At 44.6% G+C, this 24,520-nt stretch overlaps 8 protein-coding genes across 10 annotated transcripts; 4 read left to right on the top strand and 4 right to left on the bottom strand.

Moving 5' to 3' along the window:
• Positions 1-589: 589 nt before the first annotated feature.
• Positions 590-2,821, bottom strand: LOC132797386 (U3 small nucleolar RNA-associated protein 6 homolog). Its single transcript, XM_060809126.1, has 4 exons — positions 2,608-2,821; positions 2,246-2,549; positions 936-2,189; positions 590-872 (listed from the first exon to the last, which is right to left on the bottom strand). Exons 1-4 carry the CDS (start codon positions 2,697-2,699, stop codon positions 645-647), a joined length of 1,878 nt encoding a protein of 625 aa, XP_060665109.1. The 5' UTR covers positions 2,700-2,821; the 3' UTR covers positions 590-644.
• A 41-nt stretch (positions 2,822-2,862) lies between these two features.
• Positions 2,863-4,231, top strand: LOC132797391 (chromobox protein homolog 3). The gene is given in 2 exon segments (XM_060809134.1): positions 2,863-3,335; positions 3,337-4,231. Coding segments are annotated over 2 exon segments (693 nt in total). The 5' UTR covers positions 2,863-3,059; the 3' UTR covers positions 3,754-4,231.
• A 169-nt stretch (positions 4,232-4,400) lies between these two features.
• On the top strand, positions 4,401-7,238 carry LOC132797385 (anaphase-promoting complex subunit 4). Its single transcript, XM_060809125.1, has 5 exons — positions 4,401-4,656; positions 4,726-5,368; positions 5,421-5,597; positions 5,656-5,818; positions 5,881-7,238. The coding sequence occupies exons 1-5, from the start codon at positions 4,545-4,547 to the stop codon at positions 7,165-7,167; spliced, it is 2,382 nt and encodes a 793-aa protein (XP_060665108.1). The 5' UTR covers positions 4,401-4,544; the 3' UTR covers positions 7,168-7,238.
• A 147-nt stretch (positions 7,239-7,385) lies between these two features.
• LOC132797388 (uncharacterized protein F54F2.9) lies at positions 7,386-9,678 on the bottom strand. Its single transcript, XM_060809130.1, has 4 exons — positions 9,588-9,678; positions 8,845-9,534; positions 8,575-8,782; positions 7,386-8,511 (listed from the first exon to the last, which is right to left on the bottom strand). The coding sequence occupies exons 2-4, from the start codon at positions 9,531-9,533 to the stop codon at positions 7,840-7,842; spliced, it is 1,569 nt and encodes a 522-aa protein (XP_060665113.1). The 5' UTR covers position 9,534; positions 9,588-9,678; the 3' UTR covers positions 7,386-7,839.
• Positions 9,679-10,314: 636 nt separating this feature from the next.
• On the top strand, positions 10,315-12,503 carry LOC132797389 (uncharacterized transmembrane protein DDB_G0289901). 2 transcript variants are annotated; one of them, XM_060809131.1, is made up of 2 exons: positions 10,315-10,960; positions 11,017-12,503. In XM_060809131.1, the coding sequence occupies exons 1-2, from the start codon at positions 10,656-10,658 to the stop codon at positions 12,128-12,130; spliced, it is 1,419 nt and encodes a 472-aa protein (XP_060665114.1). In that variant the 5' UTR covers positions 10,315-10,655; the 3' UTR covers positions 12,131-12,503. The 2 variants fall into 2 exon arrangements, with proteins under 2 accessions (XP_060665114.1, XP_060665115.1); XM_060809132.1 differs by having other exon boundaries at positions 10,316-10,960; positions 11,020-12,503.
• A 1,112-nt stretch (positions 12,504-13,615) lies between these two features.
• On the bottom strand, positions 13,616-14,167 carry LOC132795630 (selenoprotein BthD-like). Its single transcript, XM_060806436.1, has 2 exons — positions 14,155-14,167; positions 13,616-13,995 (listed from the first exon to the last, which is right to left on the bottom strand). The coding sequence occupies exons 1-2, from the start codon at positions 14,165-14,167 to the stop codon at positions 13,616-13,618; spliced, it is 393 nt and encodes a 130-aa protein (XP_060662419.1).
• A 305-nt stretch (positions 14,168-14,472) lies between these two features.
• Positions 14,473-21,843, top strand: LOC132797382 (probable histone-lysine N-methyltransferase CG1716). Its single transcript, XM_060809118.1, has 5 exons — positions 14,473-14,590; positions 14,657-19,401; positions 19,811-20,847; positions 20,912-21,068; positions 21,284-21,843. Exons 2-5 carry the CDS (start codon positions 14,719-14,721, stop codon positions 21,446-21,448), a joined length of 6,042 nt encoding a protein of 2,013 aa, XP_060665101.1. The 5' UTR covers positions 14,473-14,590; positions 14,657-14,718; the 3' UTR covers positions 21,449-21,843.
• A 6-nt stretch (positions 21,844-21,849) lies between these two features.
• On the bottom strand, positions 21,850-24,381 carry LOC132797387 (lysine--tRNA ligase). Of its 2 annotated transcripts, none has more exons than XM_060809129.1 (4): positions 24,194-24,381; positions 23,156-23,822; positions 22,134-23,081; positions 21,850-22,067 (listed from the first exon to the last, which is right to left on the bottom strand). In XM_060809129.1, exons 1-4 carry the CDS (start codon positions 24,223-24,225, stop codon positions 21,960-21,962), a joined length of 1,755 nt encoding a protein of 584 aa, XP_060665112.1. In that variant the 5' UTR covers positions 24,226-24,381; the 3' UTR covers positions 21,850-21,959. The 2 variants fall into 2 exon arrangements, with proteins under 2 accessions (XP_060665112.1, XP_060665111.1); XM_060809128.1 differs by lacking the exon at positions 24,194-24,381 and adding an exon at positions 23,883-24,041.
• Between the last annotated feature and the right edge of the window lie 139 nt (positions 24,382-24,520).

Here is a 24,520-nt window from a genome sequence, read left to right as displayed (position 1 = left end):
TGTGTGCGTGCGTGCGTATTTGTATTACTGTGCACAGTGTGCGTTATATATTCATTGCATACGAGTCTGCAATTAATTATGAGTTGATCAGTAATAACAATAATATACATTTTTTAAAATTCAAATTAATATTATTATGACCATTACAATATCCAAACAGTTCTAGTCACCTTATACACAGCTTAGCTTGAAAATCCCAAATTCAAGATTACAAATGCCGTTGGTTTATTTAAACATACGAAGGTAAACACAAGTCATTGAATAACTTTAACATAGGAGTATCATTTTATAACATGAGGAGCACCGCAATGTTAACTGAGCAACGAATGTTACTTTTAACATGAGGAGAATTGTAATGTTAACATACCAAATTGTTATTGATCAATTTTAACATAAGTGTTAAAGGATTCTTCGATATGTAAAGCATTGCAATTCCCAAATGGTTCTAGCTTGCCACTAAAGAGGTAAGCTTACAAATCGTGACTTAAAGTTTTGAAGTTCAATAGTGTGTTGATTACCTTTAATGTAGGTTAAGAAAGAAATTCAAGCAGCATTAATTATTAATATGATTTAAATTGTTTTATTTTCTAAAATTGCTTAAAACAGAAAAAAATTAGTAGGTATATGTAATATACAGTGACAAATCATATTACGGCACCAATATAGGCCAATGCACGTTTCTCTTCAAATTCGGGCACTAGATTCGCCTCCAGCGTAGAGCGTGCACGTTGGCAAAGCAATGAGATGTTCTTGGTCTCGCCATAATCCCGCTCAAAGGTCAAATAGTCCACCCAGACAACTGGTTCCGTTTTACCAAAATATGTGGCCATAAATTCATAGCACATACGCCACGATTTGATCGTCGGTAAATCCTGCAAAACAAATTAATAATCAATAATGAATACAGAAAATTCCTTGCAAACAAGCATTCTTACCCTGAGTTCGGTGCTCTCCAGCAGCTCGATCATTTCACGATGCAACTGCACTGACATGGGCGGCTGCAGTGCCAATTTGGCGTACTCATCGCGCGCCTTTGTCGGCGAATGTTCGTGCCACAGATAGCGCAAGTAGCTACAACGCAGGTCGACAAACTCCGGCCACGTCTCCTTACATGCCAACGTATAGATATCGTTAAGTCGCCGTCTCGACTGTGCATCACCGCGTGCTCGATAATAGCTAATGCAACTTTGCCAAATGGGCAAGGCAGCGGCACCCAGCGTGCGGCGCACCTGACTAAACAGCTTGTGCACATTTGGTTCATCATCGATGCGTATGAGCGCCGCCATCAGTAACTCATGCATACGCAGAGATTGATCAAACTCCAGGGCTTCGGTTAGAATGCGTACACAAGCATCACCGCCACTATCGCTGTTGCCCAGTATCATGCTCAATGTGGCATAATGCTTGGCATCCATCAACTTGGAATTGTGGCCGTCCTGCAGCGCATTGGCCAAACACTGTTGTATCAAGTTGCGTTCAGTTTTGTGATTGCGACTGAGTGACAACATCGTCTCCAAATACAAATTCCACATCTCCGGCGTGGCCGTGTATTGCACAGCCGATTTATAGATTTGTACGCACATCTCAATACACGACTTCTTAGTGCGCGTCTTCCATACACGTCGTCGCCCCGTCTGCTCATCGATGTTCTCATCATCATTGTTATCAGTTTGAACTCGAGACTTTTTCTCACTTGGTTCGCCATTAGCGTCGTCGTTGTTTTTTGACTTCATATAATCATTTAAATCAGCCAAATGAAAGCCACGTAATTCACGCTTGGCCAACGCATCCCACAAGGCTGGTTTACGCGAGAATTTCGTTTGCATGTCGTCAATGATTGCGCCCTGCAGATCCACCGTCATCTCGGGATAATCTTCGCACACCTCGAGCAATTTGAGGAAATAATCCCAGTGTGTTATGTGATTCAAACTATTTTTATAAACGGCCATAACGCGTTCCAATCGAATATCCTGCTCCGATATCGTATTATCAGCTAACGTGCGCTTGCTGTCCGCCTGTTGCGCCTCCTTGAGAAGTATATCGAAGAAGACCTTGTTAATGAGCTCGGAAGAAGGATGACGTTGAAGACCGCGCAACAGCAGGCTCTCGGCACGAGTCACATTGAGGCGACTGTATTCATACAACCACAAGGCAGCACTAGTCCAGGTCTCAGGATCACCACCATGATACTAAAAGAAGACATAACTTTACTACAACAGTCATTATTACGAATTGGTCCACCTACCGACAACATCTTTTCATAAATGCCCGCCACCTCTTGAGGCGCCGACTTCTTGCTGAATTTGATGAAGTTATTCCACAGCCGCTTTTCGTGCGCAAACTTCACCAGCATCTCGCGATACATGCGAATGATGCGCGTGGCTATCGAAGTCTTCAAACCGCGCAATTTCATGCCGCTTACTTTTTCTTTTTCGGTAATCGTAGCATGCATTTGTGTCTCGTACACTATAAAATCCAAATAGTCGGCTATGCTTATTTGGCTCTTAGTCACATTCAATAGCAAACGTTCACGTTTGCGTACGCATTCTCTGAATAAGTTAAATTAATTTAATTCAAATTCTTTTTTTTCGGGTTGTTGCCGCTTACCTGATTTGCTCTGGCGTAAAGATCTGAAAGTTCTTCATTTGCTCATACTCAGGCAGGAGCCGCTCCTGCATTTCTGCAATAAATTCACCCATTTTAAGTTCGTTTTTGTTTCCAGCACATATAAATAATTAAAATAATTATTTGTTGTTAGCGAGCTGCGCGCACGTTGTTTCACATCACATTGGCCCAAACAGCTGCTTGTTTATCGATAACAGCCACAGTTTTACTGTATCCCTGCGGATAGCTTCAGATATAAATCAGTTTGGTCACCCTAGAATAGCAAAACGTCATTGAAGCTGGTCACATTTTTCAAATACAATTTTTTTTTGTTTTTAGTCCAATTTACAGTAAATAAATAAGTGTATTTTGAGCAGGCGAAAAAGCGAAATAAAGAAAGGGGAAAAAAGTTCCACAAAACAAACACACACACGCACACAATAGCAAAAGTTGCAATGGCTGAGTTTATTGTGGAACGTGTTGAGGACAAACGGCTTGTGAATGGTCGAATTCAATATTACTTAAAGTGGAAGGGATATCCACGCAGCGAAAACACTTGGGAGCCGGTGGAAAATCTCGATTGTCCTGATTTGATTGCCACCTTCGAAGAATCACTGAAGAATAACAAAAAGGATCAAACCGGAATGATCGGCAACAATAAGAAACGTTTGTCCACATCATCGACACCAGAATCCATTCGCAGCAAACGCAAATTTTTTTATGGAGGACGAAACCGATGAACAAAAGAAATTGATTGGTTTCGATCGCGGCCTCGAACCATCGAAAATTCTGGGTGCCACCAACTATTCCGGATATTTGATGTTCCTCATGAAATGGAAGGGTAGCGATCATGCGGATCTTGTGCCCGCCAAGCTGGCTAATCTGAAGTGTCCCCAGATTGTTATACAGTTCTACGAAGAGCGTCTCACATGGCACACTGACAATGGGAATGGCAACGGCAATGGAGGTGGAAGCGGTAGTGGAAGTGCATGCGACGATAGTGCGCATATTGGCAGCGATGGAAATCCGGACAGCGCAGCTGGTGCAAGTCCTACTGCCAGCTTGAACGATGAGAATATAAAGCCGGATGCAGCCAGCGTTGAATCAGCAGGTGGCGGTGGAGGAGGAGGGAATGACAACACCATTTAAGAATCATTTTCACACCATGCACAAAACTTGCAGAACGAGCCTAACAACACAAAAACTTGCATCTGCTACACACACATTCGCATACATAAACGCAGGCATGCAAGCACATTCAAACACAACCACACGGACATACATAAGCTCGCCACAAGAAATCAGAAAAGAAAACAAAACATCTGCAGAGACATCATACATACACAATAATCATAGACATGCAATTTATGGTAATTACGCTATGCACAACAAAATGAATGTTGTGGTCATATTTCTTTAATTATACTAGCATACATATAAATATGTAATCCGCAATAAATATCCTGAATTAATATTAGTAAAAACAAAAAAAAAATGTAATTGTTTTTTGCATGCATTTGTATTCAATATTCGTGCCGTTATCTGGCAACGCCTATAATAATTTGTGCAGTAGATAAGTTTGCTGCCGGTTAACTTCAATGTTAGATGAGATTGTAATTATAATACGAAAAATGTGTAACAATAAATATATTTCTGACTTGATATTAGCGGAAACGGAAAATTGCTCTTAAATTGCATTTACGTAGTCAATATTCATGAATAGATGCCACTTTCTGGCAGCGCGGGCAATCGGTAATCGATAAGTTTGGTACCGGTAAGCTGCAATGTGTGAGAGCAAATGTTGTCCCATTGTCTGGCAACGATAAATGCTGTAAAATCGATAGGTTCGATTGGCAAACCGGCAAACTGAAATATGCGGAGAAAACAATAGAAAAATAACAATTGGTAAATTATAAAATAGTTTGCATTCGTATATAAAAATGGCGCAATCAAGCTCAATGAAATTGCTGGGCGCACGCAACATGAGTTGCATTGTTGAGCGCATGGAGTGGAACAACAAAATGGATCTAATTGCCTACGGCACCGAAAAGGGTAAAAACAAGTGAAAACCGCGTTCCATTACTTATGGTGATTACATTTTGCAAATTTTGTGTGTGGCAGGTGAAGTGATCATACAGCGCCTCAACTGGCAAAAAATTGTCACATTCCCCACGCCCGGTGAAGATGTGCGAGTTCGTTCGCTTAGCTGGCAAATGGATGAAACCCTCTTGGCCGTTGGCTACAGTAACGGGAAGGTCGCTTTATTGGATGCGGAGAGTGAAACGATTATATCCGGACTGATCTATGAGGATGACATCAAAAAGGTGTACTTTAGCAAAGCGATCAATTGTCGCGAGAGTCTCGATAGTTATGTATGCAATGACAAGGATAAACACAAGCGTTATTTGCCCAAATTGCCGCCACTCACAAATATTGATCCGTGTCTAAAGACGTTGGATCAAAAGTGTTTCCCCAAGGGATCACCATGTTTCCTAGTCGTCATCATGCGCAGCGGAAAAGTGCATCTTCTGCTATTGGGCGCCCTGCAGGCGGGCAGTATGGATCTCACCCAGCATATTCTTCATCCTGAGCACTTTGATGTGTACGACGTGCGATTGAATGGGGACTTTAATGCCATCTATGCGCTCCTGCGGGATGGACAACAGCTGAAGCTGCTGCATTTCCACAATCAGGTGCTGCAGGACAGCATCTCACCCATGCTAGAGCTGGCCTCACATTGTGCTCACATCCTGGAGACCAAAAAGTAAGCGTATGCTTTTTGAATTTAGCAATTGATTTAATGAATTTCTTTGCAGCTACATCAATGATACACAACAATGCCTAACGGAAGCCTGGGAGACGGTGCAACTGGAGATGGACAATAAGTTAACCAAATATGCCAATTCTCAGGCCTATGGTATGATATCAGCAAACTTTCTGGAGTTACTCGTCTTTGGTTATGCCACTTTGGAAGTCGAGGAGTTTCTCTTCGAGTGCGTATACTTTTACTTTATTTGGTAAACAATTTGTAATATGCTGTTTCGCTTCTAGAACACTGACGGAGAAGGTCTTTAAGAAGATTGCCAACTCGGTGGATTTGAGCTTGAACAATCTACAGGGTTTGGTTTTTAAACAGCTCAATGGCGCCGCCATCAATATGTTCTACTTTCTCAACACTATCGCCGGATTTGGCCGCATGACGCATTTCTTTGACGTGAGCTGCAGCTTAAATTATATTTAATTCCCTTGAATTAGAAAATAATAATTGCTTTATAGGCTCTCATCTCGCCGGATGTGGCCAGTGAAGCAATGCGCGCCTGCGGCGCCTTTCTGCTCAAGGTGCATGAACTGCAACGCACCATTGACACACTGGTCAATGACATGAAACTATTTCACTCCTGGATCATCTTCACCATCCTTCGACTGTCTAATCAGGAGATTCCCGATGACATGATATTTTCGGGCAAAGAGAATGAAGCGCTTGTCGAATTCTTTTGTGCCATGGAACCCGAACTTCCCGATCCCGAATTGTGTGGCGGTGACGATGATACTGCCGGGGAGAAATGCATCGATGAATCCTGCTCCGAACCAAGTCCCAGCGCTATGTTGGCAACGCGCAGCAAATTCAATTTGGAACGCGTTGGACAATATCTGGAGAATTCGTATTTAACGCAACAGCAGCCATTGCATGTCACAGAGGATCTGTGGTCAGAGCTGCTCGAGGAGAACGAATGCCTGGGACAGTGTCAGCTGTTTGTGCCACACGACAAGAAGCTGTCACTGCTGCAGCAACGAGACAAAATGTTCAATGCCATCGATGCTGTCTTTCACAAGCCGACAGAAAGTATTAGTGCAAGCTTCAAGCTGACCACAGCTGTCATCTGTGGGGATCTGCCACAATTTGCCTGCGAGCCATCTGTGGAGCTGGATCAACCAACAGATCCGCAGTCCAGCTATGATTTCATCAATTGCAGCTATCATGTCAATGAAGTGAGCAAATGTGATATGCTGGCCGTGACCGTTAGTTGGCATGAGGCAATGGTGCTGGAATTTAGTCGCGCCAACGATTACTTATTGCGCTGCACACGCGTTCAACTGTTGCCGGGTCCGTTTACGCCACAATTGCACGAGGATTACTATAATCTGCGCTTTGTGGATCTGCAGTTCTATAATGAATCTTTCATTTCGATGCTGGCACAGACGACGACGCCCACACCAGGCGTGCGACCGCACAGTTATTTTGTGCAATTCTCATTAAGCGCCGCACGCAATCAGTGCACCCAACATCAGTTGGCGCCGTTGATGAAGCTACCCGAGGCGACAGTGACACACAGCATCCATGATATACCCGATGCGGCGACGTTTAAGGGCTTGGATGGTGTGTGCGAATTGCTGGCTGTGTCGGGTAGTCGCAAGGTGGCCACTGTGCTGTCGGATCGTCGTCGCAAGATGACTATCTTTGAGATGGAGATTGAGGAAGAGGAGGACGACACGGAAATGTCACAGGCATCATTCCTGGACATCAGCAAAGACTCGGTGTTGGCAGATAAAACTGATGCGTGATTATTTTGGTTTTTTTGTTTATATATTTTATAAAAATTGAATTAATACAAAAAACTGTATATAAACAAGAAGCAATGTATGGTTTCATTTTCCGTAGGGAGTTTGCAATTTGAATTGCGCGCCCGACCGCAATATCTGGCAACTCTGCACGAAAAGAAGCAATCGATAAATTTCGTGAGCGCTAAGATTAGAAAATATGAAATGAAATAATGTTATGGTCTTGATGTTGATTTGTTTTTATTATAATCTTTACTTAACAAAGAGAACTATGATATAGTATAATTAAAAATACATTTATGTACAAAATATGTGAAACAAGCGCTTGCCATATTGACGGAGCAACTAAGTCGTTATTACATTGAAGTTGTTTGAGCCACAAAAATGTATGTATTAAATTGTATTGCTAAATCTTTAGTGAAACAAAAGAATCATAAACAAAAACTACTGAACTGAACTCAACTTGTGCTAAATTTGTACAAAATTTGATGAGAAGAACGAGCCCACGAACGAGCGTTTTGTTGTTGTTGCTATCTCGCTCGCAGTCAATGATACGCCATCTCGCTCTTACACAAAAATGATGCTAGTTACGTTTTTGTTGGTTTGGCAAAAAGTGTGTGTGTGTGTGTGTAGTGTATGTGTCAAGTGGGCATCTAGTGGATTGAAGTATAGGGACTAACTAATCTCATACTGATATGCATCATCGGAGTCCTCATCGGTGGACATGTCACGTTTGCGTCGCCGTTGCTCGCGTTTGCTCAGCTTCTTAGCTGGCGCTGGAGCAGGAGTCTCCTCTTCCTCCACCACTACATCCTCGACTGTCTCGACAGTCGCTTCTGCGGCGGCCGCCTCTTCCTCCTCCTCCTCTGCCTTCTTCTGCGTCTTGACCAGCTCGCACAAGTATTTGTAGCGCACCAAGCACTCCTCTTTGCTCTTCTCAGGCACGCTATTCGCAATCTTTTGCCAACGATCGCCACCTGCGTTCTTGCGATACTTGACAATCGCCGCCTCCAGTGCACGCTGCTGCTCCTGTGTCCAGTTAGTCTCTGGTATCAACATGCTCTTCTCACTTGACGTTGGATTGCTGCTTGTGCTTTTCACCTTCTCCTTGCGCACCGCTTGCTGTGCATCCTGCACAATGTTCTCGGCAACGCTGTCGGTTTGGCCAGGAATGCGATAGCCATTCTCCTTCATCTTAGCAGCCATGAACGTGACCTCTTGCACACTGCGATTCATGGCCTCGGCAATGGTGTTCCAACGACTGCCGGCGCCACCAGGATACTTTTTCACCAGGCGTATGAGCTCTGTGAGATCCTCGTCAGTCCAAAAGCCGCCGCTGACAGTGCTCTACAAAATATACAATATAAGAATTTAGCAAAAAAATTGAGCTGCTTTTGTGGTAGAGGAAACCTTTTGGGAGGCGGGACGTATGGCATCCTCGTCGGTGAGTTCGCGTGCCTGAATCTGTGAGTAGCCACGCAACTCTTCCGCCGTCTTCTCGGGCGCTTTAGAGTTCTGCTTACGCTTACGCAAATTCTCCTTGTGCTCCTTACGTAGACGCACTTGCTCCTCGGCCTCACGTTCTAGCTCTTCCTGTCGACGCGCTGCCTCCAGTTCCCTGCAACGAAAGAGATTTGGTTAGGAGACAGTTTTTACATAAAATTAAGCGAATATGCTTACTGTCTCCGCTTCTCAAGCGCCAATTCCTTCAGCTCGTTGGCCTTGCTAAAGGCATTCTTAATCGTACTCGGCAAATGCCAAATCGCCATAGGGATTTGAATGGGCAACGTGTTGAGCAGCGATGGTATAGGTATCTCACTGAGTATTACATCCATATCGATGGCCTTGTTGCGTTTCTGCAGCTTCTTCAGTTTGCTGCCAAACACCTGTTCCGCGGTGTATTTCTTTTCTAGATACGCAGCCCAAGCGAACAAATATTGCCCCACCGTGATGATGAGGAACAAGATGAAGGCGCCCTCATACAGACCAATCTTACGCATGCGACGATAATAGTATAAAGCGGACTTCCAGTTGGGCATACCGTCGCGCAATACTTTATCATATTTCTCACGTTTGGACCCATCCTTCAGCACCTCATAGATGGAGACGAGATTGCGAAACTGTATGTTCGCATCTTCGGCAGGGTTCTTGTCGGGATGCAGCACTATGGAGAGACTGCGAAAGGCGCGTTTTATCTCACTATTCGTGGCATTCTGATTGATGCCCATAAACTCGTAGAAATTGCGATTGACCTCCTCCACCAAATCGAAGATTTCCAGCTCCTCGGAGTGCCAGGCTGTCGTTGGACCCACAGCGCATAACAGCAACAGCAGGATGCCGTATCCAATGGTCACGGCATGCAATTGCATTCTTCTCAGATTTATTGTAAAACTATCAACAACACAAAATTGACTGAAACCAACCTTGCGACCGATGAGCGGTTGAGACCACCGCACGCACACACAAACTCACACACAGGGGGCAAACCCGCACACGCACGCACGAGAAACGCGAACTGTCAACGTCAAAAGTGGCAACGTCAGCAGTAAACAAAAACAATGTGCGGCACAGTGTTGCCATATCAAGGGGAATCCAGGGAATGCTTGCGAGTATTTGATTTATTTATTTATTGTTTTTTATTATTATTTTTTACAAACAGCTTTTCATCAAGTTTCTATTTAAAAATAAATGCAAAATGTAATCTTAAAAAAATCAATTTAAAAATGTTGTAAATCTTATCTAGCTTATTATATGTATGTATGTATGTATGTACATTGCTAACAAAGCCAAGTTTTATATGCCTCTGTAGCTATAGTTGAAAATAGAATTATAATAATTACTGTTATTTATATTGTAAATAATTAAATACAAAATTAAACCTACAAATAACGATTAACGCAAATACACCTCTGAAGTTGAAGGGCTGGAACAAACAAAATGCCAAAAGCGGCTGTCAAGTTATAAATGTGGTATATATTTTTTTTAATGCAATGTGCAAACCATTTTGTAAACAAAGAGGTTATTTAAATCAAAAAACTCGTTATTGATTGCAACAAAGGTTAAAAAAAGCAAGAGCGCACAGAAATTCAAACTGTTTTCAATTTGCAGTATATATTGCGGTATGCAGCTACGGTATGCTAGCTAAATTTGTTAACGGTCACACTGTCGCCACTGCACACAACCAACCAACCTAGCTAGCGCTATAAAAGATTTGCAAAAGACGAAAACAGTGAAAGCGGGTGTGAAAAAGCAGGCGAATAGAGATAAGAAACAAAACTAGAAAAGTCAACGCTAGCAGCAGCGGCGCGCCGTCAAGACAGCGCTAGCCGCTGGGGCTGGTTTTAAATGGATTAAGTGTTTTGCCTCGCACATCATCAAGCAGCGAGCAGAGATAACAATAAACGGGGGTTGTGGGGAAGGGGCAAAAAACGAAGCACTGCTATACGGAAGGAAACGCAAGGGGAACGGAAACTACAACGGGAACTGGAACCATGTCTTCGGCCGTCAATATACAAATCGTGTCAATGCCAAATCTGGCGAAGATCGAGAACTTCTTGAAAGATGTGAGCTATCGCGAAACGATCGAATACAGCGCCAACTTCAATACACGCCTCTGTATCGAGCGGCGATTGCGCTTGCCGTTCCTCGATCCGCAAACGGGAGTTGCGCAAAACCATTCGCAGCTGTTTATGGACAAACGACAACGAATGCCGGGCTTTCGTCAGGGCCAAATCTACACGTATCCCGCGACACGATGGCGCAAGAGTCGTCGTCAATATTTGTCCAAAATGTACAGGTAAGTGATCCAAACGATTATCGTTCATCACATACTTATACTCTTTAATGTTGCAGCAGCACACACAACAACCACAATCATAATCACCATAACCATAACAACAACAACAACAATAGGTTTCCCGAGCGTCCGTTTCAGGCGTTGCGCAAAGAGCATGAAGCATTGGTGGCCAGCGGCATTAATATTGGCGGCGTTGGCATCACTGGCCTAGGCATTGCTGGCAGCATTGGCAGCATTGCTAGCGGTGCCAACAGCAGCAGCTCAACGCTGAGTCTCAACATGCTGACAGGAGGCAGTGGTGGAGGAGGAGCAGGCGGCGGTGGCGGCGGCACATCGACAACGCCAACAGTGCTGAGCACGTTGCATAGCGATACAACGCATGACTTTAATGGTGCATTCAGTATGGAGGAATCATGCTCGCTAGGCGCCGCCGGCGGCGACACTTCCGATAGCAAGGATAGTCAATTGCAAACCCAACAACAACAGCAGCAGCACCACCAACAATCATCAAAGGATGAGCTGCCCAAGGAGTGGTTCTACGATGAAATGGACATGAACGATGTGGACTCACTGGAGGAACCAAAATCACCGGCCGACGATGAATACGACTATGATCCGCGCTATGGCAACAAGAAGCGACGCAAGCGACGCCCCGGAAAACGGGCCGCAACAACACACACTAGCGGCGACACGTCCAGCGCTGGCAACAGCAGCGCGGCCCGACGACGCAGCGCAGCGACACGAACGCGTATCGCGACCACAGATGCCGCGCTCGATGCCTCACTGGATGCCATTGAGGCGGGCGAACTGGGCGGTGGCAGCGGAGGCGGCTCATCAGCCGCCAATAGTGGTGGCGGCGGTGGTGGTGGTAGCAGCGGCCGCCGATCTCGTGTGGCAGGCGGCACTCGAGGGCGACGACGTGCCAACAACAAGGCTGGCACAATGTCAAGCGGCACAACGTCTAGCGGTGGTGGTGTTGGTGGCGGTGCCGGAGGTGGTGCGAGTGGCATGCCCAACAGCAGCAGCAATACATGTGATCCGCCCAGTCCGGGCCTGGTTAATGAGCCGCCATCGTTTGAGAGTGCTGCTGCTGCTGTAGGTGTCGGTGTAAGCGGCGTTGCTGGCGAGGATGGCAACGCACATTTGCGCAATTATCGCAAGTATCTGTAACATCATCAGCAACAGTAGGTGGCACCTACAAAAGCAACCTGCCAATCAACCAACTAAGCAACCAACCAACCAACCAAGCTAGACCTTTCATCAATCTATCTACCTACCAAACTATAATGTATAACTACGTATCTGTTTATTGCATTCGTTTCTTTAACGGTGATTACTATCTATATATTTTTTGCAAACATACATAATATGTAATTTAAAGTTAGTTTAAGGCTTAGTTTATTAGTTCCTTATGCAAACGACCCCCACCCCCAAAAACCACAAACCCCCAGCACATTAATTAAAAAAGAAAAAAAAAAAAAACCAAAACCTAACTTGCAACAAGCACAACACATCCAAGCAGGCCAGGCCAGGCATAGATAAATTCTAAGTAATTCTACTGGTAAACAAAACAAAGCAAAAACTCTGTCGCCTATTCATCTAATTGTACGTTCCCATAGCCAATTGATTGTTGATCTTATCTAAAGTATAAACACAGACACATATATATCTAATATATATATATATATATAGATATATATATTAACATATGCAGCAACTTTACTTAATCGCAAATGCGTCCAATTTACTCGCAACCTCTTGACGGGTTTTCTTTCATTACCGCCACATTTAAAATATTTCAAAATTTTTCCAATTTCTTGATTTATGTTTCATCTATTTCTTCCTCTATTGTAGTTGCAGTTTATTTAATTTATATTTAGTTGAAATTTTTTTTAAATCCATTGGCGTAATGTATTCTTAGGAAGTGTGGTAGGGTTTTAGGGTTCCAGTCCAAGTCCAGCGCGAAATACAATAGAAAAAACATAAAAAAAACCAAAAAAATCAAAAAACAAAAGCATACAAAAAAACTAAAAGATTTCGTAAACCAAAATTTTTTCTCTAGGAGTAGTAAGTTTCTTATGGAAAACGAGAGAGAGAGCTGAAATACAAAATAATAAAAAAAAATACAAAACTGTGTACATTTTGAAGATCAACGACAAAATTCTAATAAAAATGAAAAACGAAAAAAAGAAAAGAATTACAACATGTTTGGAAACGCTTTTATACAAAAATTTTTACAATTACTTAGATCTGGACTATATATACAATATTGTATGTATGTATATGTACACTAACCACCAAACTTGGCTGAAAATAAAAACACAAAACATTTTTATGATAAAGAGCTATTTATTGTATATATAAAACTCGAAATTATAAAAAAAAAATACTTTTTTCAATCGATCATAATGTTTGTTTTTTAATTCAAAAGGCGAAAATTGTACCCAAATATGATGTTTTATTAGATATAATTAGAATTATTAGCAAAATCTAGTGAAATCTTCTGAGAATTTCGAAGAACATCGATTTTATTTGATAAATTATTCTGTCAACCAAGGCAAGATAAGTTTCACAATGAACAGTTCCCGTTGGGGATTTACCATTCAATGATCATATGGCACTATGGTTCACAAAATATCAATAATATTCATACTTTTACTTTTCCTTCTTACGGCGTTTCGCTGATGTGGATGTGGATGGTGCTGTGGTTGGCGAGCTTGACGGGGATGTGTTGGATTCACGCTTGCGCTTGTTCGTCTTATGTTTTGCTAGCTCCTCGTAAGCTTCAATGATTTGTTGACACATGGCATCCGGATCGGGAAACTTTTGAGCGCGTGGCGTACGCTTTAGACCAGACCAAAGCGGACGCTGCTCGCTCACAACTGTTGTGGGTTGGATGGCGAAGGATAGCTCGAAGGCACCGCGTCTCGGAGGCCCCAGAGCGTTAAGCTGCAACTGGAGTTGGAACTGCTGGCCGGCATCTTGCAGACGTGTTTGCAATGCCTCATGCAACTCCTCGGCGCGGCGACGAAAGACTCGTCAAGAGCGACAGTGTTCGATGTAGAGTACAGGTTTATCGGGATCCAGAGCGACAGCCTCCTCTGGTTGTGGTTTTGCCTGAGGCAAAAAATTTATAATAAAAAAAATTGAATATACTTATTAATTACTTACACGAGTGGCTGCAGTTTTTTTACGTTTCGGGGGCATCGTTTGCTACGAATATGCAAACGTGAACTAAACTTTGAAATAAAATAGCGCGCAGTAAATGAGCTCAGCTCAACTTCGATTGGAATATCGATAACTACACTCAATATACACTCTTTGCCGGCCGATATCGAATTTTAAAAAATATATAATTTAGTATATGCATATATGTATGTATAAGTACCTTTTAAATATGAATTATTGTATTTAATTAAATAAGCAATTGTAAAATTTATCGATAAGCATCAGCTGTTCTCGGACTGCAATTACATGTAAATGAAGCTGGAAAACATCTGGCAGCACTGTTTGTTTGCTATCGCTTTTCTTAAGTGAAAAGTGGGTTTTAGATAAATGCATCCAAATTTAAATAGACAAATGAGAGAAAAGAAGCAATTACCCTTTTAGAGATTGAAATATCGCATAAAAGTGAGTAATATAATGTGGCGAATTCTATAAGAAGTGGATTTTATTCATAAATCGCCCAAATTGTAGACTCGTGCAGGCGAAATTTCTCGTGGAGGAGACACGTTGTTATTGGCCTCCGATGCAAGTCAATGGACGGCCCAGAAGAGCTGCCACCTGCGGCGCCGTCTCCAAAGCCCCGCAAACGTCTGAAGCAACATTCCAACAAGAATAACGCGCCGAACGGTGAGGAAAATGAGACTGTGAAACTGTTGGAGGAAATGGGTATGGAGGACGCTGAAGTGGACCGTGTTTCGCCAGCATCGAAGCAGTATCGGCGCAGTGCGCGTAAGAAAACTATAAAATTCGATGTGCGCGATTTGCTCAAGAAAAATCGCAAAAACCACAAAACACAAATTGTTGATGCAATATCAAAAACAGCCAACAATTGTCCAGTAGGATCGGTCGATAAACATGCAATAACAACTGCTGGTATCGATGCGATTAATGAATTGAAATCGATAACATCTAACAATCTTCCAATTAGGGCGATCGATGAACATTCAATTGATCAATTCTTAATCGAGCTTCAGAGTGTGGGCAAGAAAGGTCAATCCCTTCCACGTAATGTAAAAGCCGGCAAGCAGCCGCGGGTGCGGCTCAAGGATGTAGCACACAGTGACATTGGCAAAGCGGCAACGGCACGTTACAACAGCAATAATTTGGACTCGGAAACGAATTCGACGACAAGCTTCTTAGCGGAGGATGCAGGAAAGACTTCATGTTGCGAGCCCAGGCGAAAGCTGCGCGTATTAATCAAACGCATGACGTTTCCTCTAAGCGAGGGATGCATCGAAAAGCCACAATGGCAGAAGGCCATGGTGGCACAGCAAAAGAATAAAAAGGAGGATGACAGGAAGGAGTCAATTGAATTGGATAATAAGTTAAACAAACCGAAAATACAGCCAGAGACTGATGCTAATATTGATAGTGTTAAGACTAAGACTGAAATGACAGTAGATAGTAACGACGATTCCAGTTCACGGGAACACCAACTAGCAGAGGAGCAAGCAACAGAAACAAAGACAGTAGAGGCTGAACAAATCCTAACCAAAAATGACAAGCAACAGTTGGTGATACAACAAATGAAGTATGAGGATAAACACTTAACAAAAAGACGTAGCAAACGCTTCAATTTCGACAACTTGGACAAGAAGCTGACACTGGAGGAGACCTTTGCCCAGATTGCAGCAAAGAGTACGCAAAGTATTCAAAAGACTGAGCTACAGAATTCAAGCCACAACAATGATCTCTCGATAAACTTGACTAATAATGAAGATGATGATGATGATAGTAATAAGAACGAAGTGTCTGAGCAAATGATTCAATGGGACAATGAACAGGACGACAATAAGGAAAGTGCAGAGCATGTAATTGAAATGACAACAACATTACCTAAAGTTCCAAAGCCCAATGATGAGGAGGAGAAAGTGTGCCAGGAGGTGAAGGCGATTGAGGTAGAGATAGAGGCAAAGTGCACCGCAGGACTGGAGCTGATAAAAAATGCTGATGTTCCTATCACTTCAGCTCCTTGCATTCCAGCGTTGGAGGCAGAAGATGATGCTCAGCAAGCAGCAGATGATGCTCAGCAAGCAGCAGATGATGCTCAGCAAGCAGCAGATGATTCTCTCCAAGCAGCAGATGATTCTCAACAAGCAGCAGATGATTCTCGGCAAGCAGCAGATTATACTCAGCAAGCAGCAGATTATACTCAGCAAGCAGCAGATAACTCTCAGCAGGCAGCAGAAGATTCTCATCAAGCAACAGATGATTCTCTCCAAGCAGTAGATGATTCTCGGCAAGCAGCAGATGATTCTCAGCAAGTAAGAAGTGATTCTCAGCAAACAGTAGATGATTCTCGGCAAGCAGCAGATGATTCTCGGCAAGCAGCAGATTATACTCAGCAAGCAGCAGATAACTCTCAGCAGGCAGCAGAAGATTCTCAGCAAGCAACAGATGATTCTCTCCAAACAGTAGATGATTCTCAGCAAGCAGCAGATTATACTCAGCAAGCAGCAGATAGCTCTCAGCAGGCAGCAGAAGATTCTCAGCAAGCAACAGATGATTCTCTCCAAGCAGTAGATGATTCTCGGCAAGCAGCAGATGATTCTCAGCAAGTAAGAAGTGATTCTCAGCAAACAGTAGATGATTCTCGGCAAGCAGCAGATGATTCTCAGCAAGCAGCAGATGATACTCATCAAGTAGCAGATGATTCTCTCCAAGCAGTAGATGATTCTCGGCAAGCAGCAGATGATTCTCAGCAAACAGCAGATGATTCTCAGCAAGCAGCAGATGATACTCATCAAGTAGCAGATGATTCTCTCCAAGCAACATATGAATATTCAACACAAGAGCTGCGGACAGCAGATATCACTACAATTACCATTGCCACAGAGGAGTTGCCGACGATAGAGGCTACACTAATTAAACTGGAGCCAGCTGAGACTATTCTCACTGGTCTCCATTCAAAAGAGGAAGATGCCAGTCAAAAACCAGACAAGACGAAGAACAATATAGATTTCAAAAATACAGAACAACCAGATAGCATCAAAACTAAATCCGACAATCAAAATACCTGCATAACAACGCCGACTCCTCCAGAGACGCCCACGCAGTTGCACAGCAAATGCAAGGGCAGCAAGGTGAGGCGTTCAAAGGCACACAGGAAATGCATAAAAGCAGAGAAAGATGAGAGAATCGGTGATGAGACGCTGTCGGAGTCGGAAGCTAATACCGGACTGCCCACGCCCACAACCGAGCTGGATGCCGAGGAATCATCGAAGTTTGTGAAGCAGGAGAAAACAAATGAGCTTGCGCAGCATGTGGCCAACATAGAGACGCCCGCCACAACACCAATCAATTCGCCGCAGGACAATGACTCGCTGATCGACAGCTCATTGGCGACAGGTGCTGTGCGACGCTCGCATCGCATCAAGCGCAAGAAACCAACAGTGCCGACTGTGCGCTTGAGCGGGGAATCCTGTGAAGCGGCGCCAGCACTTAGCATGGCCGAACAGCTGGCACAGCTGGCGGAGATGGATGTCGTCAATGCAAAGTTTATGCGTGACGAGGGCTTGAGCACATTTCAGTTGCTGCGCGACAATTACTATCGATGTGCCCGGCAGGTGAGCGAGGAGAATGCGGAGATGCAATGCGATTGCGAGGATGCGCTGCTGGATGATCATCAATGCTGTGGCAATGGATGCATAAATCGCATGCTTATGATCGAGTGTGGACCACTCTGCTCTAATGGACGTCGCTGTACCAACAAACGCTTTCAGCTCCATCAATGCTGGCCATGTCGTGTCTTTCGCACCGAGAAAAAGGGTTGCGGCATCACGGCGGAATTGACCATACCGCCAGGTGAATTCATCATGGAGTATGTGGGCGAGGTGATCGATAGCGAGGAGTTTGAGCGACGGCAGCATTCGTATTCGCTGGATCGCAATCGACATTATTACTTTATGGCGCTGCGAGGCGAGGCGATTATCGATGCCACCGCTAAGGGGAATATATCGCGTTACATTAATCACAGCTGTGATCCGAATGCGGAGACCCAAAAGTGGACGGTGAATGGTGAGCTGCGCATTGGCTTCTTTAGCGTGAAACGAATTGAGCCGGGCGAAGAGATCACCTTTGATTATCAGTATCAACGCTATGGACGCGATGCACAGCGCTGTTACTGTGAGGCGGACAATTGTCGTGGCTGGATTGGTGGCGAACCCGACACTGAGGCTGATGAGGGCGAGCAGCTGGTCGAGGACGAGGAGCCAGAGCAGGAAGATGAAGAGGAGCAGGAGCAGGAGAGCGACAGTGTCGAGGATAGGGAGATAGACAAAGTGGCCCACAAATCAAAGTTGCTGCTGCTTTCCAAGAACAACAGCAGCAACAAGTTACGCACGAAGCCAACGAAGCAATTGCGCAAGTCGCGCATCAAGCCGAAGGATCGCGAATACAAGGCCGGTCGCTGGCTGCGTCCGACGACTGCTGTTGCCATCGCAGCGAAGCAGCGAAATGCAGAAGATCCCGATGTGCTCGAGCAGCTGTCGCTGTTGCGTCGCAGCGGCCTCAAGAACCAAGCGGACACTTTGCGCTTCTCGCGATGCATGGTGCGTGCCAAGCTGCAGACGACGCGCCTCCAACTGCTGCAGCTGCTCGCTGGCGGCGAGCTGCCATGTCGTCGTCTCTTCCTCGACTACCACGGCCTGCGTTTGCTGTACGCCTGGATCAGCGACAGTCAGCATGGTCACGATGCTCAGCTGCGTACAGCGCTGCTCGTAGCCCTCGATGCATTGCCCATTTCCAATCGCACCATGTTGAATGACAGTCGTATCTATCAGAGCGTGCAGTCGTGGAACAGCGATGATGGGGGTGACGCTGTTGCCAGCCAGCTCTTGGTCAAGTGGAGCGCTTTGCCAGAAGTCTTTCGCATACCGAAACGCGAACGTATCGAGCAGATGAAGGAGCATGAGCGTGCTGCCGATGGCCATGTGACCACAGCGCTGGAGGATTCGCATAGCAACAGCGCCGGCGCCTGTGCCACGTTCAGCAGTGATCCCTATCGTCAGGATCGCTTTCGTCGAGACCAACAGCCCAACAGCAGTCGCTACGATAAGCAGGCTAAGCCGTCGCCACGTCTCAGCAGCAATTCCAATTCAAGCAACGGCATGATCGAGGGTAACAACTTGGCTAAATCGGAGGCCAGACGTCGCTGCGACCCAAGAAACAACTGCACCATGTCCAAGGAGCTGCGACGTTCACTCTTTGAACGCAAGGTGAGTACATGTCTCCGATAGTCGATATCATCGATAGTAAACACCCGAAATATAAATATTTTTCTTTAAAAATCTCGTACAAAGTTCGACAGTAAATGTTATTGAGTATTTAACACTGTAATTCGTTACAAATGTTATTTATTAATTTTAACATTTTATAAGATAAGGAACTCGTAATTCTCTAATTAGTTGCCGCTTAAAAAAACTTAGCTCGAAAGACCTTAAATTGGAATTAAAAAAATGGATTTGGTTTTATAAGATATTAAGGAGGACTACAGTAATTTCCAAATTGATCCATAGAGCTTATCTTAACCTTATTGCACGATCTGTTGTTAAATTTGGTTGTGCAGCCTCGGATTTTTTTCGTAACGTCAACTTAGACTCACGTCGGCTTTCCCTTTCTTGACAGGTGGCGAAAGATGAGGCGCAAAAGCGGGAATTCAAGGACGAGCGCCGTGAACATGAGATGCGTTGCGAATTCTTTGGTGCCGATCTCAACACAGAGCCCAAACAGTTGCCATTCTATCAGAACATCGAGACCAGGCAGTGGTACAATAGCTACGACGAACCGGTAGCCACACCAAAACGCCTCGGAGATGCCGTCAACAGTGAGGATGAGGTGCTAGCAGGGGCGAACAATGCGTCTACGATGGAATACAGACTGCCGCCTGAAGTGGAGCCACTGCCGCTGTCCTGGACTTGGAGTATGACCCCCGATGGGAGCATCTACTACTATCATCTGCGGGATCGTGTACCTCAATGGGAGCCACCAAATGCCGAGCAGCGCAAACAAAGGCTGGTCGAGGATGACGAGCTGCCGTCGACGACGACAATAAACAATAACTCGAGCGTGGATCAGGAGAGTGTGAATGATCACGATACTTTAGTCGCTATTGATGACAAGCTTGTGAGCAACATGAATGAACAGCAGCTGGCCAATTATATCGATGTAAAAACCAAGGAGCGCCATCAAATGCGCCTTGAGCGTCTCGTCAGCGTGCGCACGATCAGCCCGGTGCCTGAGGTGGAACGTGTGCATAGTCAGCCGGAGGCACACAAGTATAAGGAGAACAAGGAGATTATACGACGTCACAAGGAAGACTATCATCGCCATCACAATGCCGTAGACAATCAGCAGCAATTCAATAGCAATAGATATGAGAAAGTCAGTGGCAATTTGAAACCTCCGGAAGTGACGCTGAATCCTCCCATTTCCAGCAGCAATGGCTTAAAGGAGTTGCCGGCAAATGAGCAGCTCAAACTAATCCCTCACCTGAGCCTTGCCGAGTCGAGTCCCAGCTGCAGCAAAACTCTAACGCTGAGCACCATCAGCAAGCTTCCCATGCCGCCGCTTCCACAAGCCTGCTACGACCACGATGGCAGCATGAAGCGCAAGTTGCCCGAGAGCCAGCCAAAGCATTGCGATCGCGAAAAGAAACGCAGAGAGTGAGTAAATGCAGTATGTGCAGTGGTTGACAATTGATTTACACTATAACTATTTTCTTTGCAGGCCACTGAGCAGCACCGCCAGTGGACGCGAGGCGTGTGAAAAGTTTCGCTCTGCGATCAGCGGTCTGGTAGCCGAGTATCTCCGCCCCTTTCGCAAAGAAAGCTGCCAACTGGGACGCATCACTAGTGACGACGACTACAAATATCTCATCAAACGCGTAAGTTTAAGATATGTGTTGTTTAGAGATTAGTATGTAAATAATCTTTATATTTCCTTTTTCTGAAAGCAATTGTGCTTAAGCTCGTTCGAATCTTTGGTATTTAAATGATTCAGTAAACGAACTGGATCTTGAACACATGTGCATTTCATTTTGTAATTAAAATACAAATGCTTTCCATACAACTAATTTGTTTCTTATTGATTTAATTGCAGCTAAGCCAACATATAACCACCAAAGAGATGCGCTGCTGCGACAGCACCGGGAATCCGATGATATACTCGGATTCAGTTAAGTACAAGTCCTACGAATTTATTAAGCAATACATGCGCCAAAAGGGGCGCATTTACGAGAGGCCAGAGACTGAGCTAGACTATTAATTGCCAGCCTAATAGTCTAGTAGTAATCGAGTCTCAACACTGAACATACTACGAGGACAGATCAACAGCAGTATAGTATACAGTATACAGCAAAAAAGCAGAAGATTTATCGCATTAACTACCAAAAGAATCAAATTACATTCATTTTAAGACTTAGGTTTAGATTTTAAGTGGGCTTTTTACCCACCAAATTGGGTATTGCAATGTGAATGGAAGTTTTGAGTTAATTTATCACTTTTTTTTTGTTATTTTATTTTTATTTGTATTTGATTGAAGAAGGAATGGAGCTTATTTATATTTTGTTGAGAGATCAACAATAACGAGAGTGAAAAGAACAACAGAAAGTATAAATATTAAAAATATATGAAATCATTTTTGAAGTGGTAACTGATCCAAGAAAATGTTTTTCTCTTTTTATTGAAATCAAATAATTTAACGTACACACACAACACATGACTATTGTGTCGGGAGACTCGTGTTGTCCTGTCCTGTCCTATCCTGTCTAGTTGTCCTACTTCTGAGTAGCAGCTGCTGTTGGTTGAGCTTCGGCTGCTGTTGCTGCTGCTGATGGTGTGCGATTGGCATCCTCGGGTTTCATCGCCGGGAACAGCAGTACCTCCTGCAAAGCAATTACAAATCTCTTATTAGCACGGATCAAAAGACTAACAAAGCAGAGAGAACAAACCTTGATGTTGTTAGAGTCGGTAAGGAACATGGTCAAACGATCGATGCCCATGCCCCAGCCGCCAGTGGGTGGCAAGCCATACTCGAGGGCCGTACAGAAGTTCTCGTCGACCATTTGGGCTTCATCATCGCCGGCAGCCTTATCGCTGGCCTGCTGCTCAAAGCGTTCGCGCTGCACAACCGGATCGTTCAACTCTGTATACGCGTTGCACACTTCCTTCTTGGCCACGAACAGCTCAAAACGCTCGGTCAGGCCGGGCACACTGCGATGGTATTTGGCCAGCGGGGACATGATTTGAGGATGCTCACAAATGAATGTGGGATTAATACATGTCTCCTCAATGAAATCCCCAACCAGTTTGTCCAGCAAACGAGCCGTGGTACGTGGCGCCGGGCATTCCACCTGATGTTTGATGCACAGCTGCGACAGAAACTCATTGGTGGCAGCGCTATTGAATGTATCGGCTGCTGGGAATTTGACCTGCAGCTTCTCCTCAAGCGTTTGGATCATGGAGACACGCTTGAAGGGTGGCGTGAAGTCCAGCTCCTGTTCGACACCATCGGGTCCATCGGGATGGTATTTGATTTTGTAGGATCCATGAATGGCCTTAACCATGCCCGATATCATTTGTTCAGTGATCTCAATGAGATCGGAGTAATCAGCATAAGCCATATAGAATTCACATGTGGTAAACTCGGGATTGTGTGTTAGATCGATGCCCTCATTACGGAACTGACGACCAATCTCATAGACACGATCGAGGCCACCAACGACGAGCATCTTGTGATACAACTCGGGCGCAATGCGCATAAACAGATCCATTTTGAGTTCGTTGTGATGTGTGACAAATGGCTTGGCCGTTGCACCGCCCGCAATCATGTTCATCATGGGCGTTTCAATCTCCAGGAAGCCCAAGCGATCCAAAAATTGCCGCACAAACGAAATTATCTACAAAGATACGTTGCATAAATTGATATATAGTAAACTTTGCCGTAATATCACATTATAAAAATGACGCTTACCTTGGCACGAATCTGGAAGGTTTCGCGCACTTTGTTGTTGAGAATCAAGTCCAGATAGCGCTGACGATAGCGAGTCTCCTTATCCTTAAGCCCAAAGTGCAGATGTGGCAGCATGTGCAGACATGGCGACAACAGTTTCAGTTCCGTGGGCATAATAGACAGTTCACCCTTCTTGGTTTTGCCGGGATGTCCGTTAACGCCAATGATATCACCACGTCGCAACTTAGCGGTGTCGAGCTCAAATGCCGATTCACTCTTATAAGACTTGGCGCTGGCCATCACCTGCAGTTTGACTCCTTCGCCACGCAAATCATAAAAGATGAGCTTGGCTCCCGATTCGCGTATGGCATGAATGCGTCCGGCCACACTTAAATTGACCTGATCCAGCGTTTCGCCATCCTTGAGCTCATTGTATTGGGCAATGAAGTTTTCCAGCGAGATGCTCACATGGAATTTGTGTGGATACGGATGGTTGTCTGGCGTTTGCTTCAACTCAGCGACTGCAGCAGAGCGCAGCTTGAAATACTCATTGGGTGAGATCTCCTCCTCCAGTTCAGCGGCCGTTTTCTTCTTTTGTCCAGCCTCTGGCGCGGCAGCCGAACGTGTGGCATCCTTTTCGGCCTTCTCCTTGGCCTTCTGTTCTGCCTTGAGGCGGCGCTTCAGCTCACTGTAAACGAAAATGGAAAACAACAGTTAGAAATTCAGTTAACTGGTTTGTGGTACCAACAGTTTTGTGGCTTTGCTGGGCGCCAGTTGAATGCCGCTCATGTGGTGGCATCTGAATTTCGCTGCTATTGTTGTTGTTGCTGACAGCTGCAACATCTGTTTGAATGCGCAACGTGTCCACATCTTGCAGCTCAAAAGCATTTTATTCTTGGGTTTTTTTTTTATTTAATTTATTGGAGTTGCAGGCGGCCAACCGATGATGAGCAACGAAGCAGTTCAACTTAACCTCACTCGCACAGCTTTGTACTTTTGCGTTTTTGTTGGGCACCGACACAACAAGAAATCGCTGTAATTTGTTGACAATTTACTTACTTTTTCGACAATTCACCAGTTGCAGCAGCCATGCTGTTTGGCCTATACTTTCAATTTCGCGGCGTTTGAAAAGAAAGCTCTAAAAGCAATAACAAATACCCAGATTTCGAATGCGCTGCACAGGAAGCGTATTGAAACGATGGAACTACTACACAAAAAATATATCGATAAATGTATGATACTGCCGCGTTGCCACTCACAACACACTTGACCTAACACATGTGTGCAGTGCACTACTAGTTGCGCCAGCTGGTACGAGCGAAGCTTTTACTTTCACAGTCTGGCAACTTTGTTTTGGCATTGGCAATCTGGGGATCGTTAGAGCAC

Source organism: Drosophila nasuta, chromosome X, assembly GCF_023558535.2.
Source record: "Drosophila nasuta strain 15112-1781.00 chromosome X, ASM2355853v1, whole genome shotgun sequence".
NCBI classification, from domain to species: domain Eukaryota; kingdom Metazoa; phylum Arthropoda; class Insecta; order Diptera; family Drosophilidae; genus Drosophila; species Drosophila nasuta.
This window is presented reverse-complemented; position numbering and strand designations above follow the sequence as displayed.

Excerpts from the sequence above, each read along its gene's own strand:
- LOC132797388 (XM_060809130.1), bottom strand. The coding sequence starts at position 9,533 with ATGCAATTGCATGCCGTGACCATTGGATACGGCATCCTGCTGTTGCTG. Across the intron at positions 8,783-8,844 it reads GCGCTTGAGAAGCGGAGACA|GGAACTGGAGGCAGCGCGTC; the intron begins GTAAGCATATTC and ends CTTTCGTTGCAG. Across the intron at positions 8,512-8,574 it reads TACGTCCCGCCTCCCAAAAG|AGCACTGTCAGCGGCGGCTT; the intron begins GTTTCCTCTACC and ends TATATTTTGTAG.
- LOC132797385 (XM_060809125.1), top strand. The coding sequence starts at position 4,545 with ATGGCGCAATCAAGCTCAATGAAATTGCTGGGCGCACGCAACATGAGT. Across the intron at positions 4,657-4,725 it reads TGCCTACGGCACCGAAAAGG|GTGAAGTGATCATACAGCGC; the intron begins GTAAAAACAAGT and ends TGTGTGTGGCAG. Across the intron at positions 5,819-5,880 it reads GCATGACGCATTTCTTTGAC|GCTCTCATCTCGCCGGATGT; the intron begins GTGAGCTGCAGC and ends ATTGCTTTATAG.
- LOC132797382 (XM_060809118.1), top strand. The coding sequence starts at position 14,719 with ATGGACGGCCCAGAAGAGCTGCCACCTGCGGCGCCGTCTCCAAAGCCC. Across the intron at positions 19,402-19,810 it reads GTTCACTCTTTGAACGCAAG|GTGGCGAAAGATGAGGCGCA; the intron begins GTGAGTACATGT and ends CTTTCTTGACAG. Across the intron at positions 20,848-20,911 it reads CGCGAAAAGAAACGCAGAGA|GCCACTGAGCAGCACCGCCA; the intron begins GTGAGTAAATGC and ends TTTTCTTTGCAG.
- LOC132797386 (XM_060809126.1), bottom strand. The coding sequence starts at position 2,699 with ATGGGTGAATTTATTGCAGAAATGCAGGAGCGGCTCCTGCCTGAGTAT. Across the intron at positions 2,550-2,607 it reads TTTACGCCAGAGCAAATCAG|AGAATGCGTACGCAAACGTG; the intron begins GTAAGCGGCAAC and ends TAACTTATTCAG. Across the intron at positions 2,190-2,245 it reads TTTATGAAAAGATGTTGTCG|TATCATGGTGGTGATCCTGA; the intron begins GTAGGTGGACCA and ends GTCTTCTTTTAG.
- LOC132797387 (XM_060809128.1), bottom strand. The coding sequence starts at position 24,022 with ATGCTTTTGAGCTGCAAGATGTGGACACGTTGCGCATTCAAACAGATG. Across the intron at positions 23,823-23,882 it reads CCCAGCAAAGCCACAAAACT|TGAGCTGAAGCGCCGCCTCA; the intron begins GTTGGTACCACA and ends TTTCGTTTACAG. Across the intron at positions 22,068-22,133 it reads CCGACTCTAACAACATCAAG|GAGGTACTGCTGTTCCCGGC; the intron begins GTTTGTTCTCTC and ends ATTGCTTTGCAG.
- LOC132797389 (XM_060809131.1), top strand. The coding sequence starts at position 10,656 with ATGTCTTCGGCCGTCAATATACAAATCGTGTCAATGCCAAATCTGGCG. Across the intron at positions 10,961-11,016 it reads TATTTGTCCAAAATGTACAG|CAGCACACACAACAACCACA; the intron begins GTAAGTGATCCA and ends TTAATGTTGCAG.